Source organism: Argentina silus (genome assembly GCF_951799395.1).
Source record: "Argentina silus genome assembly, chromosome: 5".
NCBI classification, from domain to species: domain Eukaryota; kingdom Metazoa; phylum Chordata; class Actinopteri; order Argentiniformes; family Argentinidae; genus Argentina; species Argentina silus.
This window is the reverse complement of record NC_139659.1, coordinates 15722426-15749737: the sequence shown is the minus strand read 5'-3', so window position 1 is coordinate 15749737 and position 27312 is coordinate 15722426. Positions and strand designations below refer to the sequence as shown.

The window sequence follows — 27312 nt, the reverse complement described above, 5'->3', positions numbered from 1 at the left end:
TGAATGGTTATGCTTGTTCCTTTCAGTTTGTGTGGCAGCACACCTGTGGCTTACCTGCACACGTGACATCCTTCTGACAACGTCAGAAATATGCATAAGAATCGGTTTGTTTGATGATGGTTATTGCATTGGTCAAAGCTGTATGTTCAATCGACACTGGACCTGTGGAACTGAAACACAAGGCCACCTAGTGGCATCAGTGGCCTTCCTGTGAGTATCATGTTTTGTTTTAATTCCACCGGCCTACTATTAAAACAAAGAAAAATAATAAGCCACTGAACTATTGCAGACAATTATTGGATAAGCAGTAATCCACCAAAAATACTTTTTTGATGAATCAACATATACTGTCTGTAAACACATACAGCGACAGTATCTTGTATCTTTTTGTAACTTTTTTGTAGCTGTAACTTTTAGAAACCCTGGCCCTATAAATAACAGACTTCAAAGCGGGCTAATGTAATGGAGGGACGTCTGTCTGTCTGTCTGTCTGTCTGTCTGTCTGTATGTCTGTCTGTCTGTCTGTCTGTCTGTCTGTCTGTCTGTCTGTCTGTCTGTCTCAGGGTGATCAGAAATGCGATAGCGTAGCTGGTTTCGATGGAGTATTTGAGGAGACGGTCACGTGTGTTGGCAAGTCAGTAGTTGCAAGTTCGAGACTCGGTCGGAGCAACTTGAATTGCGGGGCTACTGTTTGCAACAACTTGACGTCTGTTTCACCTGCAGATGCTCAAAGACTGATGCTGCAGTGAGGAGCTTACAGATGATTACATCATCAGTGCCCAATCTAACCCCCAGGGGGCACTACAGCACTGTCACACTCAAGAGCCGCTGGACCACCACCAGGAGGCATTACAATAGGCAGATAGGGCTCATAGTAATTCATGGAATGGAATACCATTCCTTATTCCATTCCATGCATTATAATGAGCCCATCCTCCCATTTCTTACCTCCACCAGCCTCCACTGGTACAGTCTATGGAGACATGCACTCACAAAGATGTGAGAGCACAACCAGGGATGCAGCACTTACTACTGAAGATGACAATAAAAACACCAGGTGGAAAGACATACTGTGGTATGACATGTGGTATGACACAAAGCTGGTAAAAAAGCACTTAAATCTAACAAAGGTAAACACTTTGGTCCCTTGCCCTGTCTGCACGGTCAGAGACCCATCAGGACCACTCTGTACCATGGTAGATTACAGATTACCATACAAGTTATCATACTGTACTAGACCACACCATCATAACAGTACCATGGTCTCCAGATTACCATACAAGTTATCATACTGTACTAGACCACACCATCATAACAGCCGTACCAAACATATCACACAACCGCCACCCGCACTCCCCCTAGTCTACAGCGTCTGGCTTATCTGTGTTCCCAGAGCCATGTATTCCCACCTAATCACATTAAGTGATGACAGACTTGGTACTGAACACAGTCTGTAAATGGTGCAGAAGCCGCTTCTGAGCAGCAAACATTTCTATTTGATTACAGGCTTGTAGCTGATGGGGTGAGAGTGATCGAATATCAAAACTGTGTTTCCAATGCTTGGAGCTTGGAGAGGTAACTAGAACAGGCAAGCCAATCCACCCCTTCAACCCCTGAAGCATTTCCCACGTTAAATAGGTATGTTGTTGGTTTTGAAGAAAGGTCCTTTGTGAAACTGTTTTCCAGACCTTTTTGTGATGGAATCACATTTTTCGTTACCCTTCTTTGTGTAAAGAATGTAGGGACAGCTACAGTCAGAGTGACCACATGGTGATTGGAATACACAAATAAAGAGAATGGTAAATCATAGGGTAAATCAAAACTGTTTTTCACAGTGTGAGTTACTGGTTGGCTGAGCATTCCTAATCTTTACAAGGAACTATTATGGGATATGAGTCATTCATGAGTTAGCATTGGATGATGTGAGGGATATATCATGTCTGATGGTACATTTGAGAGACAAAAAGGAAGAGACTGTCACACTTTTTGTGGAGTTGTGGGAGGCTGTATCAAATGACATGCCAAGGTAAACAATTCTTACACTGTGTGTATGAAGGAAGAAACAGAGAGAGAGAGAGAGAGAGAGAGACAGCAAGCGGAAAGATATGTCATTAGAGGGGCTTGGTGACCATTCATGTCGGAACAGTAAACCAATTATTCAGTTCATGCTCTTTCAAATTCCTGGAATGAAGAGAAAAGGGTGTCAATTTTAATAAAAAAGGGTAATATAATCTGCTGTACAACTTGATATCCATGGGAAGGTGTTGGAAAGGAATTGTGAAGAAGTAGCTACAGTATGCTCTGTCTGCCACAAGGGGGAAATGTAAGCTTGGTAAATATTGCGAGAGTACATTTGGCAGTGTGTTGAGTGAGTTGGTCCCCCTGGAGCCCTCAACAATTTCACATTTCAGCCTGACCCTTGGCAGAGAAATATCCTACTTCCCCTCAATGGTTACTTGGATTAGACTACCTCTGACCTCAATGAGGGTCATAGGGAGAGGAGAGTGCAACAGTAAGTCAGGATGTCTGTTGGCAAGTACATATCACCCTGAATACTTTTATTTTTTATTGTTTATTTTGACTCTCCCCAGTCAGATCTGAAACAGTTTTTTGAACACTTTTACTGTAAAACGATAAACACCTCCCAGTTGATACAGTTTTTGTGAAAGCCGAGCCCACACAACATCACCTTCATTGTTGAGTAAACAGAGTCAGAGGAGGGTTTGGTCTTATTTGAACTTTAAGTATTGTATGTCTCCATGGGGCATTTCCAGGGCAGGGAGATATTTCTGATTGTAATGTGAGGAGCTAAGAAATGAAGCGAGGAGTAACTAAAAGAGATATACTGTAGCGGAAAGAGGGTCAGAGGAGCACCATTCTACCTCATACTTCTCCTACACTAATCAAGGCCAGGACTGAAATAGCACTCTTTAGCAGGAAAAGGGGGATTTACAAAATACATGAAAACAACTCCAAAGTTTCTTATCGACTACACTAGAAGGGAAAGCGAAATTAAAACTGGATTAATTAATTCAATCGGATTTTGTCAGGCCATGGGAATTTCCCCCGTCTCAGCCTTTTGTTTCCAGCGTGTTCTGTTTTATGGCATGTCGGTTCGGCAACAAATGACCCCGGGATGGGGACCAGATGAGGGGTCTGCTTTCATGATGCAAGCTGCTTTGGCGGTAAGCTGTTTGGCAGTTCTCTGGAGCTCTGGAAGGATTCCCAGGGGGAAAAGCCCTCAGCATCCATCTCTCTTTTACATGTCAGAGTTGGTAAACTGGGGCCATGGGAAACTGGGATTGAGCAAGGAGGTAGAAAGGTGGAACTAATCACGCACCCCCCCCCCCCCCCACACACACACACACACACTAACAAACATCCCCCACACACACACTAACAAACATCCCACACACATACATTCACTTTGTTGACTGTGTGGCTGTTAATGTTTATCTTGACATCTGGACAACTAGCATGTGTTGTTTTGAGATTGTGAAAACAAATTGTATGAATCAACTCATTTCCTGTAATAAACCAGTCATTTCTCTCTGGAAGTCATCAATGAGCTACACTAGTCAGAGCGGGTTTATCATCATGCATGAGCTGCTATGAGGACCCACCCACTGATGCAGTACCACCACTAGAGGGAGTACGTTCTCTGTGAAGGAGAGAATATCAACCTTACCCCCCCCCAAACAATATAAAAAACAACAACAAACAACAAACCATAACACCAATATATTACATCATAGCTATGAAAAACTAAACTTAAAGAAACAATGTGAGACATTTTTTTAGGGCTTAGAATAGCTGTTGGGATGGATCATTACCTCGTAGAGTGATATATGTTGGACTGACCATCAACAATACCAGTGGTATGATCCTGGGTTCTCTCAGTCTTTATAGATGGTTGCATAGGACATTTTACATGAGACACTGTGCTGAATTCTGTCAGATTTGTAATAAAAACGTCAGTGTGTGTTGTGTCAGCATTGCTAACCATGTCCCAATGTGTGTCAATGTCAGCTACAAATTGGAAAAAAGATCCACTGCTATCTGACACTGAGCTGAAGCGTTGCTCTCACTGGGCCTAATAAGAGCAGAAGATGGATGGTCCCACACACTCCCCCTGTTCTCAGGGAAAGTGCCTACCCAGCAGAGCAGTCACGAGTCAGCAGGATGGTGATATTACTCTCCCCCTGGCAGGTCCACACAGGTCCACATTCCCCGGCCTCATTCACACCTGCTGTGGCAGGGTATCCAGTTGATGTATTGGAAAGCTATAAAGATATAGTGGGATACCCCCTCTTAATGTACACAGCATGAGTGTGTACTGTAGCTCATTGGTTTACAGGCTCAGATTGGGTCATCAGCATCAGTTTTTCTAAAATCAAATAATAAAGACCATATAAACCGACTCAATTGTAATTTGTATTTATTTCATTAAGCAAGAACAGTCATGTAATTTATGTTTATATTCAAAGAAAACCATGGTTGTTATTGGAGATTGAGGTGGGATACAGGTAAAGATAAATTCATGTCATGTTGTGAGAACTGTAGTTTAGAGGTGGATTGATTGCGCTATGGTAGCATGTTTCATTCTAGAGCTGGAGATTCAGTTAGAGTCTCTAGAGTCTTCAGTTAGAGTGACTGGATTGAGCCAACCTGAACACGGATTGGCTTGTACTTGCATTTAAAGTGCAAATGAGTAAACAGTGTATCCAAAATGCTCACTCAAACACACACACAACCACACATGTACGCACTCACGCACACACACAAGCAGGCACACTGACACACAGCATGCATACAGCTGAGGTAATTTCCTCACATGGTTTCTCCTACCACTGCTACGCAGATGACACTCAACTCTTTCTCTCTTTCTCCCCCTCTGACTCACAGGTCTCTGCGTGTCTTGCAGACATTTCTGCTTGGATGTCAGCCCACCACCTCAAGCTCAATCTTAACAAGACTGAGCTGCTTTTCCTCCCAGGGAAAGCCTGACCTCTCCAAGACTTCTCCATCACAGTAGAGAACTCTACTGTGACCTCCTCCCATACAGCCAAGAACCTTGGGGTGATCCTTGACAACCACTTATCCTGTGTGGCGAACATCAAAGCGACCGCACACTCCTGTAGATTCTTCCTCTACAACATCAGAAGGATATGGCCATTCCTCACCAGAAAAGCAGCACAACTCTTGGTCCAGACACTTGTGATCTCTCGCCTTGACTACTGCAACCCTTGCTCCCCGCCTCCGCCATCAGACCTCTGCAGCTCATCCAGAATGCTGCCGCCTGTCTGGTATTCAATCTCCCCAAATAAAAAAATAGCATCTAGCATTGTGACTGCTAATGGCCCCTGGTCCAAGCATAGATTACTTTTTCTTATGATGACTGATGGATAGATGATTCACTTACTTAGACAAATGTATTTGTTGTAAGTCGCTTTGGATAAAGGCGTCTGCTAAATGCAAAAATGTAAATGAAATGTAAAATGCACACACACACACACACACACACATTTATTCATTCACCCATATTTCATATATATAAGTTCTTCAAACATGTCATCTGACCATAGTAGAACTACAGTAAACAATTTAAAAAAACAATACAAAATAATTCTGAAGATGATCATTGAACAAAACAACAAAACAACAGGCAACACCTGTAAAATTCTCACTCTCAAGTCACAACAAATGTTTATCATATGCGCGCACAGCAGCACAGAGGAAAAAAAACAAAAAAACATTTGCATTTGAAAAGACTGGACCTTGGATCTTTCACCTTCCATATTTGTATTTCTTGATTCACAAATAGCCATAACCCCATAACCCAGGGTGAAAGATGCAATCAGGAGGTAATCCTGTTAGCCATGAGAGAACAGTTCCTCGCCTCACCATCTGTGACTGGTCACCTGTAACGTGACCTGACAGAGGCGGCCAGCCATCAGTGGATCAGCAGCACACACTCTCTCCCAGGCCGACTGATGGACCGACTGGGCCTTTGGCTCTGCGTCACCCAGGCCTCCCCTGGCAGCCCACAACCCTCGGCTCCTTCTCACATTCTCATTCTCACCAGGGCCGATGCTCTACTCTGAGAGAAAACTCACTCAGGATAAATGAGATTTAGTGAATGTAATTAAAACCATCTGCTCTGGAATAAGTGTTTAGTAAAATGTTGTGTGTGTGTGCAATGAAACACAGCAGCATATTAATGCAAACAACCACTTCCTGCTGTGTCATCCTGTCTGCATATGCTACATAGTGGTACTTCTCATATTAGAACATTAGAAACAGTCAAACTGAAGTACCCTACCTAACCATAACAAGTAGAAACAGATTGATGAAAAAGTCAAAACAGTTGGGTGAAATCTGATCTCTTTTCTTCCTCTTGTCTCACATTCTTTTTGCTCATTACAGAATGAGATCTAAAGGATGACGCAGTGGCATTGTCGCTGTGATTCACGCAGTGCCATTATTGTCTCTGTACCAACAGAAGAGCTGTCGGGTTTTCTCTCAGCTGTTAATTTCTCCCAAAGCCGTGTTGAAGTCTCTCTGCAGTCGAGTCACACAAAGTGACACACAACAAAACAGGGCGTTATCCTAGTGGGTATTTTTTATGAGTTTTACTTTGAGGGTCATGTCATTTGGTTACCCCGAGCATCTTCTGCTATGATGACACATGCTGACACGGGGGGGGCAGGACTCAGGGCAAGGTGAGGATACAGAGTAGGGTACAAAGGGTTGCCAAATCACAACACTAAGGGCGTTGCCAGATTCATCAGAGTAGGCCTCTAAGCAATCACCTCTTGCAGTAGTGCAGTGGTACATTCTTAGATATGCCCTTCTCCCCAATGCCCCACGCCTCAAGCTCCAGCTTATCCTCCTCCTCCTCCTCCTCCTCTTCATCCCCATCCCTGTCCTCCCCCTCTCCGTCCTCGTACATGCTGGGCTCCTCGATGGAGGTCTCCAGGTTGTAGCTGCTGTAGACCTGCACCTCATTGTACTCGTAGATGGTGGGCAGGCTGCTCCGTAGGCCGAAGCGGCGCCTCAGAGCCACTAGGAGGGGCTGTGGCACGGTGAAGATGTCCACGTTGTTGCCCAGGTCCACCCAGGCCAGGCTGGGAAACTGCCTGGGGTCCTTCACTACCTCCGTCAGGTCCTTCAGGATGCCCACCGTCAAGCGGTTCCCGTTGACCGCCAAGGTGGTCAGTTTGGGCAGGGAGCCCAGGAAGGGCAGCAGCAGACGCAGACTCTCGTCCTGCAGCTCAGTGAAGCTCAGGTCCACGGCCGACACAGAGTCGCCATTACTCTGGAGGTAGTACGCCACCCTGTGGACGTCTCGGCCTGACATGGGGATGCCTGACAGGTTGACCACGTCGTTGGACAGCTTCTTCTTCAGTGTGGTTTTAAGACTGTTGGAAAAAAAGAAAGAGAGAAACGGAAATTAGGTTTTAACATCCAACTTTGTTTCCATGGTTTGTGTTGGTTCTCTGGACCACATATTAGCCATTTAAAGTGTAAATGGGCTGACCATTCTGTATTGGCAGTTAGGTATCCACGAGTGTGTAAAGACAAATGATCTCAACTTAATGAGCCTGTGTTTATCGATCCTCAGGGCCCTGTTATGGGGGACTGTGGATGTTGTTTAACACAGAGCTGGATCAGATGTTCCACAAGCACAGTTGTAACCAGGCAATAACAACAGAAGATCGATAAATTAGATTTTTGTGTGGGAGAAATCTTATGGGGTGCTTTTTATGTAAATGTCTTTCAGTCTCCCCCTTTACAGTATTACAGCGCAAATGTGCCTCTAAAAGTCAAATATCCCTCTCCACAGGGTACAGCTGATATTGACTGTATCACTCCTTTTCCACAGAGCAGTCAGTTTGCAGAGAGGCATTCAGCTGACATTGTTACCCATTTACACACTCAACTAAATCCCAACACAGAACATTACAAATCAGTTTGGCACGATTTCTGGTTGTTTGGTAACGGGCAAGGGAGGACAAGGGAGGACAAGGGAGGACAAGGGAGGACAAGGGAGGACAAGGGAGGACAAGGGGATCTGCATCGAATCAAGTCCAAACGACTGGACTGGTAATAGAAACAACCAAACAACAACAACTTGAGCTACTAATGGATTTTATTCATCTAGCGGACCTTTCACTCTGTCACCACACATCATTACACCCCTCGCTGCGTCTGAGACTACGCAGAAAACACAGAGTCACAGAGTGATCTAAAACAAACCCCCCTCTCCCTGCCAGTGTCATTAAATATTCATTTGAGAGCTAAGAGGCAGCCGTGCGGAGGTGGCATTAGAGAGTGAGAGCAAGACGCCAGATTGAGACTGTATGTCATGGAAGAATCTTCCATGTGGATTTGGGTCCTCAGTTGATCCCACTTGCTCTAGCCTCCAGCAGGGTGTGACCGTGCGGCAGGAGGCTTTCCGGGGGTGGCAGGGTGGCCTGAGAACAAACGATACTGACAAGAGGAGGACATGGAGATTTCATTTTCCAGCACATACACGACTACAGCATGCAGATCACTGGGAAGGATGTACTGTACTGTACTGTACGACAGAGTGCAGATGCGTACTGTACACATTTAGCCTACGGTGTGTCCCTCTCTGCTCAGTGACAGTGAGGTTGGCCCTATCTCTCCTCCTACTCCTGGAGTGTGTGTGTGTGTGTGTGTGTGGGAGCCTCATAAACAGGCTGCCTGTGGTCCTCACATCTGTCACCCTCTCTGCTCTGGAGCGGCCAGCAAAAGGCCCGCAGCCAACTAGAGCTGAGATTTGTGAGTTATTGATTCCTCGAGTGGGCTATAATTCAGCTCCCTCTCTCTCTCTTTCCTACTCCCCCCTTTCTCTCTCCATCTCTCCTTCCATCGCTCACCCACCCACCCACCCTCCATCCCTCCCTCTCTCCCTTCCTCTGCATTTCCTATAATACAGTAGCTGCTCTTCTTCTTGTTCTTTGGCTGTGGATATGATATGGTTTGTTCTTGTACCCCCTGTAAATCTAGCTAGCCTACTGTACTCTCTATTCATCCCTGAGGATTAGAATGTCAAGCCGATTTTAAACATAGAAAACTCGGAGAAACATAATCCTCCAATACCCCGCCCCCTCTTCTCTATGGCAACAAACCTCATTGACCAGCGGTCATCCCCTTCACTCTCCCCTCTAATGACTGGGAAACACTGTCTTCTGCCTCTCCTCAGCAGAATGGCTTCAGGGGTTTCAGTTTGTGCAAAGACCTGCAGGAATTACACCTCCTGAGCATCAACTTTTGTTTTGTGTTAGTCTGTCTTTGGCAGGACTGGATGTGGGTATTTCCCCAGGTCCTTGCTGTTAGAGCAGTCTGTTTCTCACCTCTCTGTGTGTGTGTGTGTGTGTGTGTGTGTGTGTGTGTGTGTGTGTGTGTGTGTGTGTGTGAGTGTGCAAGTGTGTGTGTGTGTGGGAGGAGGGCTCCTGGTGCAGCGAGAGCCTCTTTCAGTTTTAACGGGGTGGGGCGGGAGGGAGGCGTAGGGGGGATAGTCTGTAATATGATTTTAATGAGACAGAGCAAAGACGAGATCAGACGACCGTCCAAATCCACTGCCTCCCAGCAAGGTGGGCATAATGCCACCCACGGGTCTGCGGGGGCGGGTACAGACTCAGGCAGAACTAGCCTTTGTAACACCACAGTGTATGCCACTGTCCATTACCATCAAATGATAATACAACATGTCTTATCTCTCCTTCTAATTTGCCTGCCTTGCTTGTAGGGTGCAGCAGTCTAATTCCACCTGGACCAGCGGTTTCTACATAAACAAAACAAGGTCTTCAAAGGAAGGCAAATTATGTTCGCATAATCAAGATGCATTTCAATAAACAGTGAGCTTCCCCTGTAGCAGGTCTCATTTAACAGCTAACGACAGGGGGAAATCCATCTATTGACTTCATCAGGAGGGAATTGATACACTAGCACAGGAACAAAATGAGAATCCATTCCCCAGTGTAATACTATTGGCTGCCTTAATGTGGGGTTAGCTGGTCTGTCTAATTGCTTCTCATATCCTGTCTCTCCTATATTACCAGTTTTTTTTCTATGGCTGAATATGGCCCCTCGCACTCATAAAATAAATCAATGGTTACCTACTGTAACTATGGATGTAAAACCTGTGGTACAGAATAAAACGTACGTGTAAGATGCTAAGATGGGAGGTCAAAAAGGCAGACAGGATGTTGGAGATAACGATTACTTTATTGCCCTTTAACAGCCTTTAACAACATTCTGAGAGACGGGTGAAGACGAGAGCGTGTGTGACTGAGCGTCGGTTTAAATTGCTCTGGGTTGAGGTCACACTGGCTAACTTATGGCAACATCCATTTCAAGACCTGCCGCAACAAATCCAGAGATCTACAGTGGGCCAGACATTCTGTAATTACGGTCAAGGCAGCACAGACAACATGATGTCAACTCGTGTCTCAGCCAGGAGTTGTTTCCAGGCAAAGGGGTTTGAAATGGAGCAGCCCTTACTCCTAATTATGTGTTAACGTGTGTATTATGTGAATAGTTACTGTATGTTTTTGCACTGTACGGTATATCTGTGTGTGTTTACCTACTCTGGTAAGGTTGCCCCTGGTCACTCCTTTCTGTCTAAAACGACCCTTCTTGGCTGTGGTACAGTTAATAGCTATTCCAGTAAAGATCTCAGGAGCAGACCCATTGATTTCTTCACCTTCACCCCTTTTCTTCCTCTCCTTTAATCTCTCCCTCTCTCCTGTTTGTCAGTATCGTTTTAGAGCCCAGTGAAGCTAATGTCTATGGTCAGTCTAACTGCTCTCCTGGCGTACAGCAGGTAAGTGGTTATCAACATCGCCCTCCTCTGTCTCTGCCTCCCTACTTCTCCCCATTAGTCTCCTTTAGTTCAGCCAGGTGCGACTGTTCTCTCACGACAATGCAAGCTAAAAAAAGTGCCGATGTTGAAAACTGTTGAAAAAAATCAGATTCTGCCACCACAAAATCCTATTTTGGATAGAAATGTGGTTTGATTTTACAAGGCAACTTTTTTTTTTACACCTAAATATTCCATGGGGTGGGAGAGTGATAAAAGCAAATGGTGGGAGAAACTTGTAATTTGTCCACCCACGTAGAATACACCTTCCCCTTCATTTACCCTCATGAATCAGTAATACAGCAGGGGAGAGGATGGAGTGGGAGGAGCAGAGGGAGTGTTACAGAGGAAATTCACTTCATTCCTTCTGTCCATTTACCATGCACTTGAATATCAAAAATCTACTGTAAAATGGTGGGTTGGTCCTGTATCATAATTCAGTTAGTGTAGATCAAGGGAGGCTGATGGAGGCAGAAATCGGAGGACAGGCTCATTGCAATGAATTCCTCATTCCATTCCATGCATTACAATGACCCGTCCTCCGATTTCTACCTCCACCAATCTCCCCTGGTGTAGATAGATACAGTTGTTGTGGTGAGGAGGAATGTGGACTAACAGAAATGTGTGCTCAGTCATTTAGTAGGACACTTCAGCAATACGCTCAGAAAAGGTGCTCGACCGGAAATAATATGCAATCTGTAAGTCTCCCTGGAAGGAAAGGGCCTGCCCAGCTTGGGTAATATACATTCAAATTTCCTCCTGCCTTGCTACACATTTCAGCTGAGCATGCAAAGATACACTTGACTCATTTCAACTAAATGAAATAAAGGCACATGAGAAACATTGGATGGGGGTGGGGGGGGGGGGGGGGGGGGATCTGACTGATCAATGTCTGCTTCATCAAGGCTTTGGTCCTGACTTGTTTATTCACAATATTGATCTGAGCTGTTTTGCTACAGGGCATCTGTATAATAGATGGTCTGGCTGAGCCTTGTGAGAACCAGGGGGGTCCACTCATCTATCTCAGAAGAGCAAGTGAGGAAAGGAATTCTCTCATTGTTGTGTTCGATCCCTTCGTTGTCTCAGTCTGCTTATGTCTATAGACTAGCCTGGGGAATCCTGGTAAGATGGAGCGCAGGTTCAGAGGTATCAGAGCTAAAAAGGACCCTCAAGCTGAAGTATACAGTGTAACACACCTTTACTACTGTAATGTAGTTTGCTAGGCCTGCAGCACAAAGGTGTCTTGTCTGCCATGATTCTGAGCCTAGGAGGCAAACATCAGACAACAAGTTGATCTAAGAAACCATGAACATTAGACACACGCACACACACACACACACACAACACCACCACCACCACCACCACCACCACCACCACCACCACCACCACCACCAACAAGAACAACGGCGACAACAACAACACACCCTTAACTCACCCATCTACATCTAACCCCAACCCTCCATGACCCAGCTCCAGGCTTCTCCACAGGTGTGTGCCAGGGTGCTTTAATTAGCCTTGAGAAGGGCAGCCAGGGCTCAGGGGTGCATGGAGAGCAGCAGACTGTAACAGTGCCAACACCTCTCCACTAATCCCCCCCCTCATCAACTAACCCTCCTGGGCTCTCCTGACACCACCGCCCCACAGGGCTCTCCTGACACAGGCAGGAGTGGAAGCTCAGCTCAGCCCAGAGTGGAATGCCAGACACAATGCATTCAACCTGACGGAACACACGGAACACAACACAAAGTAACACAAGACAATGCCACGTGAGGGAATACACCCGACTCCAAACCACCCAATGCCACACTGCGTGTGAGAGCCCACGCAATGTAACGCACCGCAAAACAATGCAACACAGCACAATGCAACACAACAAGAAATTAGCACGTCACCCACAGCAAGGCAAAAACAATAACCCGAAGAACAACATTTTGGGCTGCCAAACCACATAACATAAGGCTTAACATTTCAACAATATAAAGCCAAAGCACATGATATCAGACAAACACAATGCTTCAGTACATCATGGAATGCACCAAACCCAGAGCAACAAACTGTCTCTCTTGTTCTCTCTCTCTGTTGTTTCTCTACCTCTCTCATGTCTAATACGACCATATCTGCACCCATCTGTTTACATTGGTGATCTTTTAAATAACGTGTGTGTGTGCAGTTCTCCAGTGGTATGAACAGTATGTTTTCAGCTTCCAACCAAAGCAAAATAATTCACCACTGTAATTCCAATAAACAGTCTCTGTTTGAGGTGTGTGTAGAGTGTGTAAATCAGTGTGTGTGTGTGTGTGTGTGTGTGTGTGTGTGTGTGTGTGTGTGTGTGTGTGTGTATGTGGGTGTACAGTATGCATGCATGTCCCTACTGTACATGTGATTTGAATACATCATCTCAGCGATGATTTGATTCGATCTGACAAACTAGATTCTTGAGAGACAAAAATACTGCAGCAGAATACACGGGAAGCGGTTTGCGTTACATAAGTGTATCATGAGACTGCGCCGCATGTTGAGGCACAGCTATGAAACCAACATTAAAACGCAGCGCTCCTGAGGGAGACAGCGTTGCGCTTGATGGTACTGTCGTTGGGAGCAATGAATATTTACTCTATTCAAAAGTTAAAAGTTAAGAGACACAGATTGTCAGGAACAGAATTGCTCTCTTGATTTAACCGTCAGGTTTTCTCTCTCTCTCCCTCCATCGCTCCTGTTAAACCCATTCAACATGTTTAATTTCACCTCAGACCTCAAATCAAAAGCTCTAAGTGCTCATATCAGATCAATAAAAGCTTTTAGAGACAGATCAATGGATCACCCCCACAGAGAAATATCAAAGTCTATGCAGAGGTATGGGGTTGTGATACCAGACAGGCTTTCTTTGAAGGTTTAATTTTAGTGAACCAACCAGAAATAGACACGGATGGGGGAAGGACACGAGGATATCGTGTGACAAATGCAAGCGATATTTAGAATGTCATTACTGTAGTGCAACAGCAGCTACATGACATAATGACAATAACAAACTATGATAATGTATTAACCAACATCACAATACTAGATCTCCTTTATGAATTATGAAGTGACTGTACTGTAGTTCTGCAGCAATGGACACTGCGTGCCCTCCTCCTCTTCCTCCGAGATGGTCTGTTCATAGGGAAGTATGCCATTAATTATGGATAAGGACCATAGATGGGTCCTTAAGTCTCTCTTCAAGGTAGAGGTCGGACAGAAGATTGATTGGATTAACTAAAATACGGAGTAAAAGAACGGACTACTTAATCTATGATATAGGACAATTATACTCAATCAAAAGGGTAGAGATAGGAAAACACTAGACAGTGTTAATAGATACATAGCATAGCTACTTAACAGCATGCTTATTCATTCTTATTTTCATATATTTTTGGGTTACTCTTTTTTTTCTTCTTTTTTTTTTATCCAAGTACAGTAAAGCACTCTGGTTGGGTAAAATGTCAATCTCTAAAGGAGCACTGGAGGAACTATTTTTACCATTCTGTTTTTCCCAAAGCATGTTTATTTCATGCTTGCTTGTTCCCTCTGCCCACCATGAGCATTACTCTAAGGTTACTACAGGGTCAGGGGAGATGAGTCAGAACTGTTGTGACCTTTCTGGAGAAACACCTCAAGGGATGGCATGCCTGTCTGGAAATAGGTCAACACGTGTAAACAGCTGATACTAGGGTCAGCCAGCATGATGCATGTAAATAAATACATGAGGGGGGAAAGTGCTTCAGTGAGGGTTTAATTTCTATTCTACTCTCTCACTGAGCAGAGAGATAGTGCACACAGGTTGTGGTGGTGGTGGTGACAGCACAGCCCGCTGGTCGGGGTACAGAATGCTGTTGTGCCCTTCAGCCGTGGGCACGTAGTAACCTACATTCAAGTCATGTCAAGTGACACTGTAATTACATGTGCAAAATGACGTGAGCCGCAAACTCTGCAGAAAATCTGACCTAGTAGAAATGATACTACCGTGATGACTTCGAATGCAGGACAAGGCTAAAAATGGAAAGTGACACCAACGAGGGGGTGTGCTGCATGGGAGATGCAGTAAGTAACCCTGGTATCTTCTTTCATTCTGGATCAACTCGTCTCACACCTTTGGATCAGTGTAAAATTAATCAAGCGAGGCACGCGCTGAGTTGACTGAAACCTAAGTAGCTGCTCCATCTGCCGTGGAGTAAATCTGTAATCCCACATAACCAGTGTGTGACAAGTGTGTGTGAACTATAAATATGTGCCAGTGTGTGTGTGTGTGTGTGTGTGGATAGCATGGATGAACCTGGTCACAGATTTCATGTGCTTAGTACTGTACAGGTAGGTAACCTAATCATCTGACACTGTAGTCTGAGTCTGGCCTGTGTCATACGTGTCAGAGGTCAGACACGTGTGTGGATGGACAGATGGGAGAGCGGGGATATTCACACCCACTACCACAGCGGATAAGACAGGTCTGCCAAAAGACTGACAGACATAAAACATCAGCAGCCTGTATATCAACATTCACTTCAAGCTCACAATGGCTGCTGCTGGTCCACCATAGAGCACTTATCTCTCACCCAGCCAATGATTCTGACTAACCATTAACCAATGAGCTTAGTAAATCGTAAATTAGCAAAGCTAATTTAGTAGTAGAGCTTAGTAAATCATCTATTGACTCAAATATGGCACCCAAGTCAGGTCCATAAGGTTCTTTATCATCGAGTAAGCACCTGTAACGTGTATTGTATACATAAAGAGCATTTAACTTATACCCCAAACTTTATTTGTAACTTCAAACTCTTTAAACCAGCTAATGCTGTGCAATACATGACTGGTTTGAATACTCCCCTGGGAATGGTTTCTTATACTGGCCGCTCAATAAGGCTGTTGATTGGCTCCAAGCAGACCTTCTTCCTGTTTTATTGAGGCAGATGCATCATTGGATGTTGTTATTAAGACCTGCAGCGCTGCAGGTTATAGAGAGACGGGCATCAATGATTGCCTTGCAGTAAAAACAAGTAATGAAATAACATCTGCTATATGAGCGCGATCTCCTCCAAATGTGCTGGGAGAGCAATTTCAGGGTAATAAAGAATATGGGGTTGATTAATTTGAAATCCAATAGAGATTAAAAAAGCATTACAAACTTCTTCAGGGGGACTCAGCAATCTCAGGACCACTATAACATGCTATTACTGACAATAACCAAATTTACTTTGAGCCATCCTGGGACATGATTGCAGGCAATACAGGACAAAACGGCTCTTCACCTTACACAATGTTCTACATGAACTGTATGACCGAGCTGACTAAAATAATAAAGCTTCTGATGCATTCATGAGCTCTGAAACCATTGGTTTACATCTTCCTGTAATGGCTGTAGTACGCTGGCAGAGGACTCAAATGCACGACTCAGAGACAAAAATCCAATAGAATAGTCTTTACTTTCAAAAAGGTTCGGTATACAGGTAGGCAGATAATCCAGGGTAGGCAAAGCAGGGTTTGGTACACAGGTAGGCAGTTCAAAAAGGCAGGCAGATAATCCGAAAAGGGGTAGGCAAAAAAGCAAAATCAGAAACACACTCAGAGATCAAAAACCAGGAAATGCTGGGACGTATAACATGAAGGTACAAAGAGGAACTGGCACAGAGACAGGGGAACACATAGACGAAATACACAGGGAAGGATGATGAGGGACTGGTGAAACCAATCAGGGTGGGGTAGACATCACACAGACGGGAAACACACAAGGGCAGGAAGTGAAGTATCTGAAATGAGAGACGAGGTGAATATAACAACATAAAACAGGAAACAATGAATGACTGACGTGAAACAAAGACAAACGTAAACTAAGGAGCAGGGCGAGACGTTACATTTCCATGTGAAAATAATACAATTTTAGCTATTGCTGGAAAGCGTGCTACAGATTAGACTTTCAAGATCAGCTTTAAGAATGCTAGGAATGTTAAAGTACCATTCTGTTTAATTCCTACAGCATGCATGAGAGAGACCAAACCTCGAGGTCTAATCTATTTAAGAAGAGGCAAGAGGAAAGGAAGTGCAACCCCCCCCCCCCCCCCACCCCCCACCTCCCTCCCTTCCTCTCTCCTCTCTCACTCTCACTCAAGTTTTCCCCAGAGCCTCAGCTCAACCCGCAGAACTGCTCTGTGCTCTCTGTGAGGCAACTGTTGAACAAAATGGACTCTTAAAGGAAAGAAAGGAAAATCGTCTGGGGGAGGCAAGGGGAAAATATCTGTGAGAAAAAGGGTTTTAAAATAGGAGAAATGGAGAGGGAGCGAGTAAGAGAGAGAGAGAGAGAGAGAGAGAGAGGATGAGAGAGGATAGAAGGGAAGGGAATAATCGGTTGCTGCATACATCATTAAGGGATTATTCTAGAGACAGCATCTCTTTACGTAACTACTTACATGTGCCTCAGTGACAGTGAAAATCATTCTAAATTGTGCCCTGATGCAACAGTAGTAGGTCTTACAGCACACATTCTCTCTCTCTCAGTCTTTAGAACCTCTCCAGTGAGCTTTGCATTTACTGGAGGAAAACCGGGCTGTCGGGGGTTCCAGTGCAGTAGGATTGAGGCGAGGCTGCCTGCCTGTGTCTGGGTAGTTAGGGGAGAAGCTGTGTGAAGACAGAGGGTTTGCACTGAGAAGCCTGCCAGAGCACCACTGCCTAATGAACACACAGGGAGTGCCTGGCTTGTTATTGTTGAGTCTTATTTTGAAACATTGCAACAAGAAGACAGCGCTATAGGATGTTTGACAGAGGAAAATTTCACAAACTAGGTTAATTGCTCAGGGAGAGGGAAACACATGGAGATCGTTAGTGTTTTTTTCATAATGACTTCCCTCTCAAATGCACCTGCTTGGCAATTAGAGTTGGAGAACATTTCTACAGTTCTGTTTATTGTTTAGAAAATGTCTCCCAAGCTGGGTCTGGTGGTTTTCATTGTAACCAATCTCTGTTATTCATTATGACTGGTCTGTTAATACATCCCTGAGCTCGGTCTACAGTACCATGACAACTGTCAATCAGTGCATGTACTGTGGGACATGTGGAACATCATTCCACAGATATAATATATCACTATTTAGGCACACAGTATAGGATCACAATGGCATAGGGAAGACAATAACAGAGTAGACTTGGTGGCAGCTTGGATAATTAGCCCACAAGTTAAATCCTTGCAAGTATTGTAGAGTAAAGCGCCTTAGCCCAACGTCAAGAGTGACTAATCTGCCACACACCCATTCAACACAAGGCTAGACTGGCCTATTTCAGAGACATGGGATTAAGTAGGTTTTTGGGCTGTGCGTATCCACTCTGATGTCAGTCTGCTGTATATTTGTTTGTTGTGGTGTGATGGCAGTGCCTGTTTTGGAAAGGGACTATGCCACTGACAGATGGGCAGACAGACACACTCACCAGGCCTGTGTCTTCCTCCTGGGCACACTTTGTCTCATCCACTTGGAGTGAGGGGTCAGGTGGTAGATCAGCTGTCTGCAGATCTTGTCAGAGGACTTCAGGGTGTCCGTTTCCTGTAGAAGACACACACATACGTACGCACGCACGCACGCACGCACGCACGCACGCATGCACGCACACACACACACACACACACACACACCTCAGTAAATCTATTTTCTTGGAGGCTATGGCTGAAAAAAGGTTTTGAAGAAAGGCTCTTAGAGCAGTGGAACAATCATAGTGACTGTTCTATTTAACTGTCTGTGAATTCAAGGACAATTTTGCACTCTGATATTGTTAATTTGACTGATTTATGGTGAACTTATTCAATATCTACTGTCCAAAGTGAAATACACAGACTTCTCAGTAACATTTCACTTACACTTCATCCATAATATGCAGTGCTATGAAACTTGTGAAAACACGTTTCAACGGTGAGACTTCAACAGTGTTTGACAACACTCCGTTTAAGACTGTTATAAATAAGGTTCATGGTAAGACTCACGTCTTCCAGTGGACTACTGTATCACTTACGGCCTTGCAGCTAATGCTATTTTCACATTGGGCTGTGCAGTCAGGGAGGTTTCTTTGTGACTTGATGGCTTCAAAGGTTAAGGCTATTTATAATGATCTGGTCCCGCTTATATATCGCTATACAAACAATGATGGAAGAGGCTGCTTTCACATTAGCTCAAGGCTGTACTCCCTTGTCCATCATAAATGTTTTCCTCAAGCATATTATGCATAAAATATGCTTCAGCATCTCTGTCAGTCTCCCTCTCGCCTCATTCTCGCTCCATCTATCACTCCCTTGCCTTTTTTCTGTTTTTCTTCCTCCCCCTCCATTTTTTCTCTCTTTCTCTGTCAAAGACTTTAAACGGATTGGGTTGAGCAGAGCAGGGTAAATCTAATTAATGGCACAACACAACAACAAGAAAGAGGCAATGCAGTGAAAGAGAAAAAAGACAGGGGCAATTTACCTCAGGGTGTTTAGCCTAACTGTTGTAGTTTATTCCCAGGTTCCCACTCCCACTCTGTGTGACACACAAACATGCTTTATCCTTCAAACCTTCCGCTGTTCTTGTTTCAGGCAGTGGGATGACAGTGAATGCAATATTACAGCATTTGTTATGTTAAGTCTTAGTGGGAAAGGACTTAGAATGTGCAAGTATTCTGAGAAAAATGGCTTCCCTTTAATCTGTAAACAACATGTTTTTTCTCTTTCATGTGACATAAGGCATTGTAAACATTGGAATATGCTCAACATTGTTTAAACATCAACAATGGGACATTTGTATTTTTAGTAGAGCATCTCATACAGATAAAACAGGCTTGTAATTAATTGAATTTCCAGCAAACAATATTCATGCTCAAATTCAAACATGTATCTGACTGTAGTGATCAGGAATCCTGAGTGTCAGTATACAGTGCTGCACGTGCTTGAATGCACAATAAAGCAACAATTGACTGAGGGGGTTCTTCTGGGTTGAAGAACCAGAGAGCAGCTGACAGCCCCCAGGTCCAGCGGAACAGCTCTCTAAATCCATGTCAAGTTTGACACAAAATCCTGCCAAGAGTCGTCAGCCAGTTCAGAGAACACCCCGCCAACTCTTCGCTTCCCTAGCCTCTAACCCCCCCCCCCCCAACCTCCAACACAGACCCCCCTCCTGCAAGGTAGCCTCGTCTCACACTAATGATACTGACTGGGGAAGTTTCTGAAACAAGCAGACAGAAATGTGTGGCTGAACTCCCACTCATTTCAAAGACAGCTGCTGAACACTAGCCTACACAGGGGTGTGCTGGTGATAGCTTTAAGGCAATTAAGTTTGAATGGTTTCAGCTGACAATAATCTAATACACGAAGCATTGTCCAAAGCACAGACAACAGCATAAACAACTGTCTGTGTGCATGAGTCAAAAATAAGTGCATGAGTCGTCCATGAATTCCTAAGCAGAAAAACATGCTATTTTCTGCACATTGAAGATCTTACAGAACCTTGCTTTTCCACAGGGCTTTTTCATATTATATTATACACACACATATATATATATATATATATTCATATTTTCATTCATTTGTGTTTCTGCCGTATTGCGTCTAGACTGGATAGAAATCGGATTACAATGTGAGCTCGTCCACATCACAAGGTGGTCAGTTGGACCAGAACACAATCAGGCCACAATGAGAACACAATGTGACTTTTGTGCTTCTAGACCTGTACTTGTATACAATCATTCTATTCGGATGACAATAGTCAGATTTAAGTGTCAAGTGTAGACAAGGGAGTGTATTTACTCCTGACGGTTGTGGGAACGGCCCAACACTGTGAGTGACCCACTTCTGACCATCGGTTAAAAATAGGCAGCCAGGCCCGTCATGTCTCCTGCACCCCAGGAGTGAACACGTGCGAACACAGGAGGCATCGGACGGAGTGGGGCTAATCACAACGACTGGATGGATACTGGCAACAGAAGGCTGGAACCAAACCAAATAGCCTAGTCAGATTTCTATGACACCGTCATCTGTTTGCTCTTGAATGACCCTTGCAGCTGTGGATTCCCAAATATTCTATTTTCTGCATGTGAACTAGTTTCATGTTCCCTAACAACAGCATGGGTGAGCTGGTTGAAACAAACACACAAACAAACACACACAAAAGACAGACAGACAGGCAAGACAGACAGATTGACAGAAAGACAGACAGTTGGTGAAGGCTTACCCTCTTTGGGCACTGCATGTCCTTGGCCAAGCTAAGCAGGAGTTCGTGGGAGATTGGGTCCACCAGGTTGAGAAAGGCTGCGTTCTTATAGAGAATATCATTGAGAGATGTTCCCTGCAGTCCCAAGTCCTGAGGGAATACAGAGAGGCAAAGAAAATCAATGGGTGTTTCTTTTCAATCCTCTGAAACAAAGTGTCATGCATAATTGAGTATTCACGTGACATTACATGGTAAAAAAAATTAACAATGTTTACATAATCCTTTCATCGTCCACTTTCATCATGTTCGCTTTTCAAGCTGAGGGAGTTTAACAGTAGGAGTGGCGTACACTGAGCCAATGCTCAAGAAGTACAGTCTTGGGGTTAAAGGCCCACGCCAGCCAGTTTTGCTTCTTGGTTTTTCTTGAAAAAAATACTCATAGAATGGATCCACTGATTAAGTAATTTACAGATATAGATTGGAGCAAATGTCAATAAAATGTATTGAAAGGTTGTTTAACTAAAAAAAAAACATTGAACGGGGTTTGGAGGGTTACATTTGAGTCTGGGCACTAACTTTACAAACAGGCTAGCTAAGTCATACTTCAGAGCTCTGTATCTGTATGAAATGTCATATGGGATGTGGGAAATTGTTTTAGGAGGAGCTATGAAAATAGAATATATCGCCCAAAATACACACACTTGGACCTAAATCGCAATATTCTGACTTCTGAATCATTGTGCAATAACATTGTGCAGCATCAGGACGTCATATATCAGCTAAAACTAAAAAATGACTAACGTGGGCCTTTGAAGCAGAACAGTTTCTCACCAAATCACATCTCTATAAGCAAATAATAGAAAGTGATTTGATTATTCACACCCCTTAAAATTGAATGACTTTCTTCAGTAATATTCTTCTGAGAAACGGAGGATCCCCCCTGCAGAGCAAAGTAGCAATGTGCCTTAAGGCAGTTCCCTCCCAAATCCCTACAGTGGGTCTTTACACACGCACACGCACACGCACACGCACACGCACACGCGCACACACACACACACACACACACACACACACACACACACACACACACACACACACACACACACACACACACACACACACACACACACACACAGTGTTCATGCTCTTTACCCTCTTCCTTGGAAATTCTAAAGCGAAGGCAGAACAGTGTCTGATGTGCAGACCGGTTTAATAAAACGAGGAATGAGAAAACATCCCCAGAGGTTGTTGTTACTTGTATCATCTGCAGGCTGGTGCTATTTGCAGTGACAGTGTAAATATATGGAGGCAAAGGAAGCAGGAACTTTAGGTAAAGCTCTGAGGGTTGCCAGTGGTGGGGATGTCATCGTCAGCCAGTGTTTGAGACATAACACTCTGAGACACATCAAAGGGCCTCTGATGATGCAGCCCGCATCCACCTCCCCAACCAAGAGGATGACGTGTACCACACACACACACACACACACACACACACACACACCATAGCAAGTCAGGGAACAAACAGGCTGAAACTCACAGGATAAAGTTGATAGGCAGAGTAATGGGGAAGTCCAAACTAAATTCTTTAAAACACTTCTCCCCCTCTTACAGTATACAGTGAGGCTTGGGAAATGATCTTGAATGGCCTTACATCCGTATGTGTATATTTCCATAAAGCCATGGCATGATGAGATGTGAAGGTACTTACAGGCGAGGGCTGGGGGCTCTGCATGCAGTGTATAGGACCGTGCTGAAAGCTCAAGCTATGTAAAGCAGACACTTTAGTCTGATAGTCCTAACACTGACGGGTGGGTACAGAGAAAGCTCAGAGGAAAACTCCCATCAGCACTTTCTCCTCCTACAGCTTTCAAGCTGATTTATTACTCTGGAGCTCTCAGGGATTCCCTCCCTGACTCTGAAACATTCTCCAGCTTTCTCTTCATGATAAGGAAACATCGCAAATTTAATTCACACGCAGCCAGATCATGAAAGGAAGGCAGCATAGAGGAGTTCGTACTGTAGATAATGTTCTCATTTGAATAATAACAAAAACATGTGGTTTATCAAGACAATTAAATTGGCCTATAATATTGGAGGAACTTCAGACCGCCCATACTCCCAGTTGGTATGACTTTCCTTTGAGTTCAACTATAAACATTTACATTTTTGTAATATCTGCATTGGATTGGATTAACACTCCACGGGTTAATAAATGACATGCCACTGTGTCTCTCATCTCCCAGCACGCCCTGTGTGATGGCTGTTTCATGTTTCGTCTCTGACAGTGTGTGTCTGAAACGTCTGCATAAAGGTTGTTTTCAGATCCTTCCACAAAGGCTAGTCCTTCGAAGGCTTTAGAGCTGCATATCTAATCTGGAGGCTGTCTCGTCAATTAATGGAAGTCTTGACAGAATTGAGTACAGAGAGATCTGAATAAGAAAACATCCTACATCTACAGTTTATTAAGAACCAATTAGATGTATTACAGAATGCTCTAAATTCAGTCCAGAAATCTGTCACAGTATTAAAAAATTTGCTTTGAAAGGTACTTTTGACAAGTGGGATGATCCAAATAATCATATTTTTAAACAAACATCCTTGACACTGACTTGTTCCAAGTAGTGTTTGCTGATCCAAAAAACCCTCAATATTGAAATATTCACAGGGGAAGCACTGTCTGACAATAAAGTGAATAGATTAAGCATATGACTGCTATCCTATATGTGCTTCCCTTGTGGATATTTATACATTACCAAATAATCATATCAAATTTCTCACATCTGACACTTGCCTTTAAAAAAATAATGATAAAATGAAACCTCAATAAAAAATAAACCTTGTGATAATTGTACAGTACTGTACTTCGGTGTTCTAAATAAGCCAATGTTGAATTGTATTACAGAGGGCAAGTGCATATTTATTTATTAATAGCCTCTAATAAATAGTTAGAGCAAGGGGTCAAATAACTAGTTTGATACACAGAAATCGTTGTGAAACATACAGTAGCAATTGACAGATGTTTAATATAAATCTTTGTTGTGAGTACACTACTCCAAATGAGGCTGTCATGAACATTTCCAATGTAAACATAACATGGGGTTTCTAACAACTGAGAGTAATTTCTGCTCTTTACAAAACCATGTCAAGACTGTTACAAGAGCTGAGGTGGAAAAATTGTGTTGCATTATTTCTCATTTCAAAGGTAATCTTACGTATAATACAGCCCCAGGGGGTATTGCTTCTTGCATCAGCACACATATTCAATGTGTAAGCTTTTAGGCTTAATGCACATTTGCTGATTCTTTGTTTACTGATCAACATACAGTAGACTCCAAACTAATTAACTTAATGGCACAGAAGGCAGATTTGAGATGGAGATAAGAGTCCGTTCTTGTTGCTTCCTTTAAGCATCTACTGTGTGTAATGACTTCCTGTGAGAGAAGCAGGCATGCTCCACACCATCCACCATCTCATGACGATTAACTCCTAATCCAGCCTTCCATAAACCAAAAGGATGCTTTGCCTTTCACTGAGTAAAACCAGGAGATCTCCTAACTGTACCCCCGTTATGGAAGTGAGGCTCAGTGGTAACAGTATAGAAAGAGATCGGGTTCTCTCCCCCAACCATTGTCTTACGACAGATAGCACAACTCCGTCCAGACTGTAGGTCAGGCGAAGCGGCGTTGCGCTAGTATGACGTTACCTGACGTAAGACAATGGCCCCCCAACATGACCTGACCAATAACAATGGTCTGGGTGCCAGAACCGCAAGCAATGGGGAGGACTGACTGATCTGTGTTAGGAAAGCTTTCCAAGTGACTGGATATGTGTGCAACAGAATGCCATCTCTGCTCACAACCGCCCCTGTTGATGGTTCACATCTCATTCAGGAGGGTACATTTCATTCACCCCGAATGACATCAGAGGCCAGTTCAGTCTATGTGACCTACAGTATATGTCCTCAATACAAAAACTGCCTACAGTATATTTTATCCAGTACTAGTCAATGAAACAATAACATCTCAGAATATATTTCAGTACCGGTATTCTAAATGTCACCATTTGCTTCACTATTTGCTGTAAATCCAATACAGTACATTTTACTCGTTTCTGTTAAGTAGTACAGTAGGTGTTGTTAAATTGCAAAGAAGTAAATCAAAAAGCAGATTTGACTGTCTATCTAATGGGCCTGTGTTCTAGTCTATAACTTGTCTTGCTGTTGTAATAACTATTTCCCACCAGTTACAGTCCATTCTACTTGGTCTCAGTGTTGAATGCCCAGAATAACACTATGCACTGCGTAGTGCGTATAGCTTAAGATAGGGACATACAGTACACCTCTCTGGATAATCTGATCTGTGGTATGTAAATGATGGGAGGGAGTCTTCACCACGGTGAGTCCTCTTAATCAGACACGCTTTTCTCTGAACTTCAAGGGGCTTTCCTGAAAGATCAGTAAGTGGCGACCCAAGGGCCCAAAATACATGGCAAAGCCCAGCTTCATTAATTACAGCCACAGACTTCTTTGCACTCCAGCTGTGAGTTTGGTGAATCTGCAACAAGGGGAAGTGTGGCACAGTGATGTTTTCATTACAGTAATGTAACTTGAGGGGCTAGAGGGAAGCGGTGAAAGCTTATGCACTTTGCTTCAAAGAATGTTGATGAGAGGCATGTGGTTTTGCATAGAAATTGAAGTACGGTTATTCGGCTTAACATAATCTGCAGTGCTTTGCCTTCATTGGGGATGTCTGTTCTACGTATTCTATTCTGGTGCTGTATAGAGATACTTTGTCTCTCCTGCTCACCTGTGTCAAAGGTGGTATTCTAGGAAAGAGTCCAAGGACCTACTTCTCTACTGTAGTGAAGGTGTTAGCTATCCTTTGTAGGGTACATGAGTCTAGGGCAGACCATCTGACACAACTGTTAAATTGGCACTAATGGCAGAGAGCTTTTAAATCAGTTAATCAACAGGGCTTTATATGCTGTACATAGACAGAGGCTTATGACCATGACCCACTGTGCTGACCCACTGACGGCCAGGAGTCAGTGGCAGGGCTGGACCTGAAAACAACATGTCCACACTTCTTACTGTAGCTGTGATGTGGGTGATATTAGTGAATTGAGTACTATCGCCCACAATAAATGGAATGTTTGCAATTAAAAACACTACAGTAGTAAGGTGCCATATGTGTCCGCTATATTTACTAAAGTTAGAATGACAGAGTAGGCTGACAGTTCTATGACTATAGCTCTAAATGCGTTTACTTGACGAACTAAAAGCGTTTTTAATGTTTTATAATTCAACCAAAATGATCAGACGTGTAGCCTACAATCGATGGATTATTTACGTTTTCTTTACATTTTTCACCACCACAATTAGTCGTGTAACAACCTGTGGCTATACTGAAAGCAGCATCAGGTTTCACAGCCTCAGAATGACTTGATGGACTGACATGTTTGGAGTTGTGAAGAGACATAAAACTAAGTTTTAACCACAGATTAATATTCAATGTGAAACACACCTTTCTCAGTAATTTCAGCACATCCACCGCTTGTTCCATTTTCTGTTCTCGGAGAAGCTTCTGTATTTCTTTGATCCATGCCACCCGTCTAACGTAGGGGCTGTGGTTCGTTTTCCGCAGCATCCCCGGGAGCTTGTCGGACTTTAGCATCAGGGATGTAAATAAGAAGTCCCCGCCACCCCTGTCTCCACTCCTTTCGCCTTCTCCGGAGCTGTCATGCCGCTGGCGTCTCCTCTTTGAAAATGTGGCTTCTATGTCCAGACTACTCTGTCTGGTCAACCTAGAGCCCATGACTTCACAGAATGATGTTTCAGTGTCACCACGACTCGTTGAAAATATGTATCAGGTTGGACAGAATGTAGCCATAATTAGAAAACTTGGATTGAGTAAACGTACTGATATGCATGTATCTTATCTTTAAAGTATGAAAACAAATGGACAAGATATTCTCAACGGTGGATAAGTGATTATTTTTTAATCTACTCTACTAAACTCGGAGCATGACGTTTCCAATAAAAACATAGCTTTCCATTCGAAATATGCACTCAAAACAGTTACCACCCTCTTTCTTTCCGCTTCATCCACGCACTGCCTCCACCGAACTCATGCAAACCGTGCCTTACTACAACACCACACGAGGCTCTTGCTCTCTGCGTCCAATCAGATCGCGCGCTGCCCAAATCATAGTCGTGAGAATAACTGTTCCAAGGCC

General features: G+C 43.8%; 1 protein-coding gene across 1 annotated transcript; it reads right to left on the bottom strand.

Moving 5' to 3' along the window:
- Positions 1-6091: 6091 nt before the first annotated feature.
- lrrc75bb (leucine rich repeat containing 75Bb) lies at positions 6092-26909 on the bottom strand. Its single transcript, XM_083669738.1, has 4 exons — positions 26601-26909; positions 21100-21228; positions 18338-18450; positions 6092-7421 (listed from the first exon to the last, which is right to left on the bottom strand). The coding sequence occupies exons 1-4, from the start codon at positions 26889-26891 to the stop codon at positions 6809-6811; spliced, it is 1146 nt and encodes a 381-aa protein (XP_083525864.1). The 5' UTR covers positions 26892-26909; the 3' UTR covers positions 6092-6808.
- Between the last annotated feature and the right edge of the window lie 403 nt (positions 26910-27312).